This window comes from Puccinia triticina, chromosome 11A (assembly GCF_026914185.1).
Source record: "Puccinia triticina chromosome 11A, complete sequence".
In the NCBI taxonomy this organism is placed as follows: domain Eukaryota; kingdom Fungi; phylum Basidiomycota; class Pucciniomycetes; order Pucciniales; family Pucciniaceae; genus Puccinia; species Puccinia triticina.
The window spans coordinates 5351562-5355668 of record NC_070568.1 but is presented as its reverse complement, the minus strand read 5'-3'; the positions used below and the strand labels follow the sequence as shown (position 1 = coordinate 5355668).

At 41.8% G+C, this 4107-nt stretch overlaps 1 protein-coding gene across 1 annotated transcript; it reads left to right on the top strand.

Moving 5' to 3' along the window:
* Positions 1-1053, top strand: PtA15_11A519 (uncharacterized protein; the record flags this gene model as incomplete). The annotated part of the gene is made up of 7 exons (XM_053161436.1): positions 1-137; positions 237-251; positions 344-367; positions 476-538; positions 611-682; positions 768-857; positions 951-1053. 7 exons carry the CDS (start codon positions 1-3, stop codon positions 1051-1053), a joined length of 504 nt encoding a protein of 167 aa, XP_053025383.1.
* Positions 1054-4107: the final 3054 nt, after the last annotated feature.

Sequence of the window (4107 nt, the reverse complement as noted above, 5' to 3'; positions counted from 1 at the left end):
ATGTTACTCCATCCCGGTACACTGGCCATCTATGGTGCACTTCTGCTACTCATCACGAGAACGCCGGCCCAATGTTACGGAGCAAGCCTGTCGAAACGCATGAGTACAGAGATTCATGCAGGGGAATCAGCATATTTGTGAGTTCTTCAATGAATTTTCAAAGCTTACGCGCGTCATATACTGCTACACAAAGAGTTGACATTCTAAGAATCTTAATTTGTAATAAATTTATCCAGATTACGCACAGCAGGGTCAGTACTACCCCCCCCCCCCCCCCAGGAAATATCAAAATTGATTAAAGAGCTATTTTACCAATATGAAATCTTTGTTGGTGCACCACAAGTTCATCTGGGACCCCGCATGAGAGGTATGTCCATTTCAAAAAGGGACCTGCCTCAAAAGCAAGCAATTCTGACTGTGGTTTTAGAAATACCTATCTCTAATGGGATGCTTTTGTCTGAATATTTTTCTACAGGGAATCACACTTAGGAAAAGAAAGGAATTCAGGATCATTCCTTGATCAAAAGGTTTTGGATGTGTGAGTGGAATAGATTCAAAACAATGACCAGTCATAATAAAAGAACTGAACCTTAAATGATATTTCCCCTAGTACTTCACCTAATCCTAGACAGCAATTTGATCAAGATCACAAAATTGAGCTAGTGCCAGAAGAAAAAGAAAAGTAAGCCTATTCATTTATTTTTTCTCCAGAAATAATTTTCAAAGCAGCATCTTGATAACTGACCTTTATAACTATTTGATTGCAGTTTAATGAAACTGAAAGCATTTAAAATTGTGGCTTCAAAGAAATTTGGAATAAAACCTGATCAAATAGATGAAGCAGTGGAGTGGTTTCAGTAAGTAAAATATGAATACTTACATGTCCAGAATCAAGAAGCTAGTTGAAATTATTTGTCTGAATTATTTTATTTTCTTTAATCATCTTCAAGAGATCTTATGAAATCCTTGAATGGGGAGGATTTGAAGCATGGAAGAAAAGCAAATTTCTCTCTAGGGAAATTGGAATTCTTCAAATTTTGGAAGATATTGTGAGCTATTCTGTTTATTGATTTTAATATAAAATCATCACAGTTGATATGATTTGTGGCTTTTGTATGTTCAAGTTCTTCAATAAGGAAATCACTGAACCAAGGGTCTTTGGGACTTCAAAAAGAGATACAAACAGAGTTCAAACTCATGTGAGTATCTTTCCATTTCTTCATCTATCCCCAAAGATAATGTAAACTTGCAATTAGTCACTCATGATATAAATTACAATTATTAAACTTTGACCCATTTACAACAGTACATTGGAAGACATACTTCATTCTCTGCAACCAAGTCTCTCAAAGACAGAAATTAAGCACTTCAAGATTTTTGCATTAGATAAAGGTTTCAATATTAACCATGAAGAAAATACAGTAAAGGTGGTTAAAGATATTTATAGTGAATGGAGGGGGAGCAGCAAGCCACTCACATTCCACATATCAAACTTTTGGGAGAAAATTATGAATGGATTAAAATCTCGAGGCAAAAAAACACTCAAACTGGAAACAATAAAGTCTCAATAATACCTTTAGTTTAATTTAATTTCCTCTACATATTTTAATATTTTATAACACAATCTGGTTCAATTTTTTAGATGTGACAAAAAGAATATTCATAGTAATCTAAAGTTTGGTTATGAAATTAAGCATTCAGTAGCTTCCCTGGTAAGCCTCTAGATATTGGAATCACATCTATCCCCATGATCAGTGATGGGTACTTACTTCTTCAATTGAATATATCTGAGTGATTTATGCCAATCAATGACCTGCTTTTATTTTTAGCAGTAAAATGCAACCTGTGGCATCACAGGTAACTTAACAAGCTGTTATTAGCCCTAATCACTGCAAGAAAAAGTCAATCAACTGTGCAAGAGCTCCAAGCAAGCTTGTGATATTACACAAGCCTTTGTCAAGGCTTACTGTTGACCAAGCTCCAATTCACAGTGACTGTGCATGATTCACAATGACTGTACAGGAAAATCTTATGTGTCACCAGGGATGTTTCCAGGGCACTTGCATGCAAGTGCTTTCATGTAAGTTTTTTGAGTGACCCTTCCATAACTTCTAGGAAGTAGGTATGGAGTTGGTTGTAAGTCATTTGGTTCTCAGTATGATTTTATGTGTAACTTGGGTTGATGTATAAATACTTCATCATCCTCATGTGTTGCAAAGGTCAACAGGATGTGATATCCACATTATCATGGAAAATTTGGATTGCAAGAACAGCGGGGAAAAATGTTATATGTACATTTTGCAGTTTCCTAATGTTTGTTGCAACACTATTTTTAGCCCCAAACCTGCAGTGTGTGCAGAATAGAGAGCCTACCACCATTGAGAAAATATGACTTTTTTTTTGAACTAGTCCCCAGAGCCACACCGCAAGCAAGCTGGATCATTCCACTTTCACCGGCGGAGAACCAAGCACTTGACACACTGATTGCGGAAGGAATGGCAAGCGGAAAAATCCAGAGAACCACATCAACATCAGGGGCCACATTTCTATTCACTGGGAAGAAGGACGGAAACCTCTGCCCTTGTTTTGACTACCAAAAATCCAACGCGCTAACAGTGAAGAACCGTTATCCCCTTCCGCTGACCATGGACCTGGTTGACAGCCTGCTAAACGCCTACACCTTCACAAAACTAGACCTCCGCAACGCCTACGGAAAACTCTGCATGGCGGAGGCTGATGAGGATAAACTAGCTTTCATCTGCAAGGCGGGGGTATTTGCTCCGCTCACTATGCCATTTGGACCCACAGGAGCTCCGGGATACTTTCAATACTTCATGCAAGACATCCTCCTTGGACAAATTGGAAAGGACACCGCCGCGTACTTGCATGACATTATGGTGTACACACAGAAAGCCTTCAATCACACAGCGGCGGTCAACGGAATGCTGGAGACCCTGAGCAAACATCAGTTATGGCTGAAACCGGAGAAATGTGAATTTTTGAAACCGGAGGTGGAATATCTCGGACTCTTAATTGTGTGTAACCGGATTAGAATGGACCCCACAAAAGTGAAGGCGGTGACGGAGTGGCCCGCGCCGCGGAATGTTACAGAACTCCAGAGGTTCATTGGATTCTCCAACTTTTACCGCCGGTTCATTGACCACTTCTTGGGGAAGACTAGACCTCTACATGACCTGAACAAAGTTAAAACCCCCTTTGTTTGGGATGACAAATGTAACTCCGCGTTTGAATGCCTAAAGACCGCCTTCACCTCTGCTCCAATACTCAAGATTGCGGACCCGTACAAGCCTTTTATTCTGGAATGTGACTTCTCCGACTTCGCGCTCGGAGAAGTTCTGTCTCAAGTCTGCAAAAAAGAAAAAGAACTCCAGCCCGTTGCTCTTATCCCAATCATCGGTGCAGGCGGAGAAAAACTAAGAGATTTTTGACAAGGAACTGTTGGCCATTGTTGCCGCTTTCAAAGAGTGGTGGCAGTACCTTGAAAGGAACCCGCACCGCCTGACTGCCATTTTTTACACAGATCACCGGAACCTGGAAAGCTTCATGACCACCAAGGAGCTCACTTGAAGACAGGTGCGGTGGGCCAAGACCATGGGTTGCTTTGATTTCAAAATCATCTTTTGCCCGGGCCGCCAAGCCACCAAACCCAATGCTCTCCCAATGCTCTTTCCAGAAGACCGGACATTGCCCCTGCCCCTGGCAAGAAACTTACCTTTGGGCAGCTGTTGAAGCCCAACAACATCATGCAGCGGACCTTTGCGGAGATATTGGACGACCAAGGAAGCATTTTTGTGTCCCAAATCACCCACGAATTAAACAACTGTAGAGATGGCCCCGATGAACCCGTCGCGGTGTGGAACTCCGTCCGTGCGTGGGCCGGCGGCAGTTAGTTGGAGGGGAATGGGGGAAAAGAAATTTTATGTGCCCTCCGGGTGATGGTCGGGGTGAGCGATGAGGATCGGTTAAGCGTTGAGGTTTGGGGGGTGGGAAGATTTTACGACGGCGTTGAGCGCGCGTCGGCGGTTTGTTGTTTTGAGGGAAGAAGAAAGCTCGGGTTAAGGAAGCGATTCTTGAGGATCAATAAGA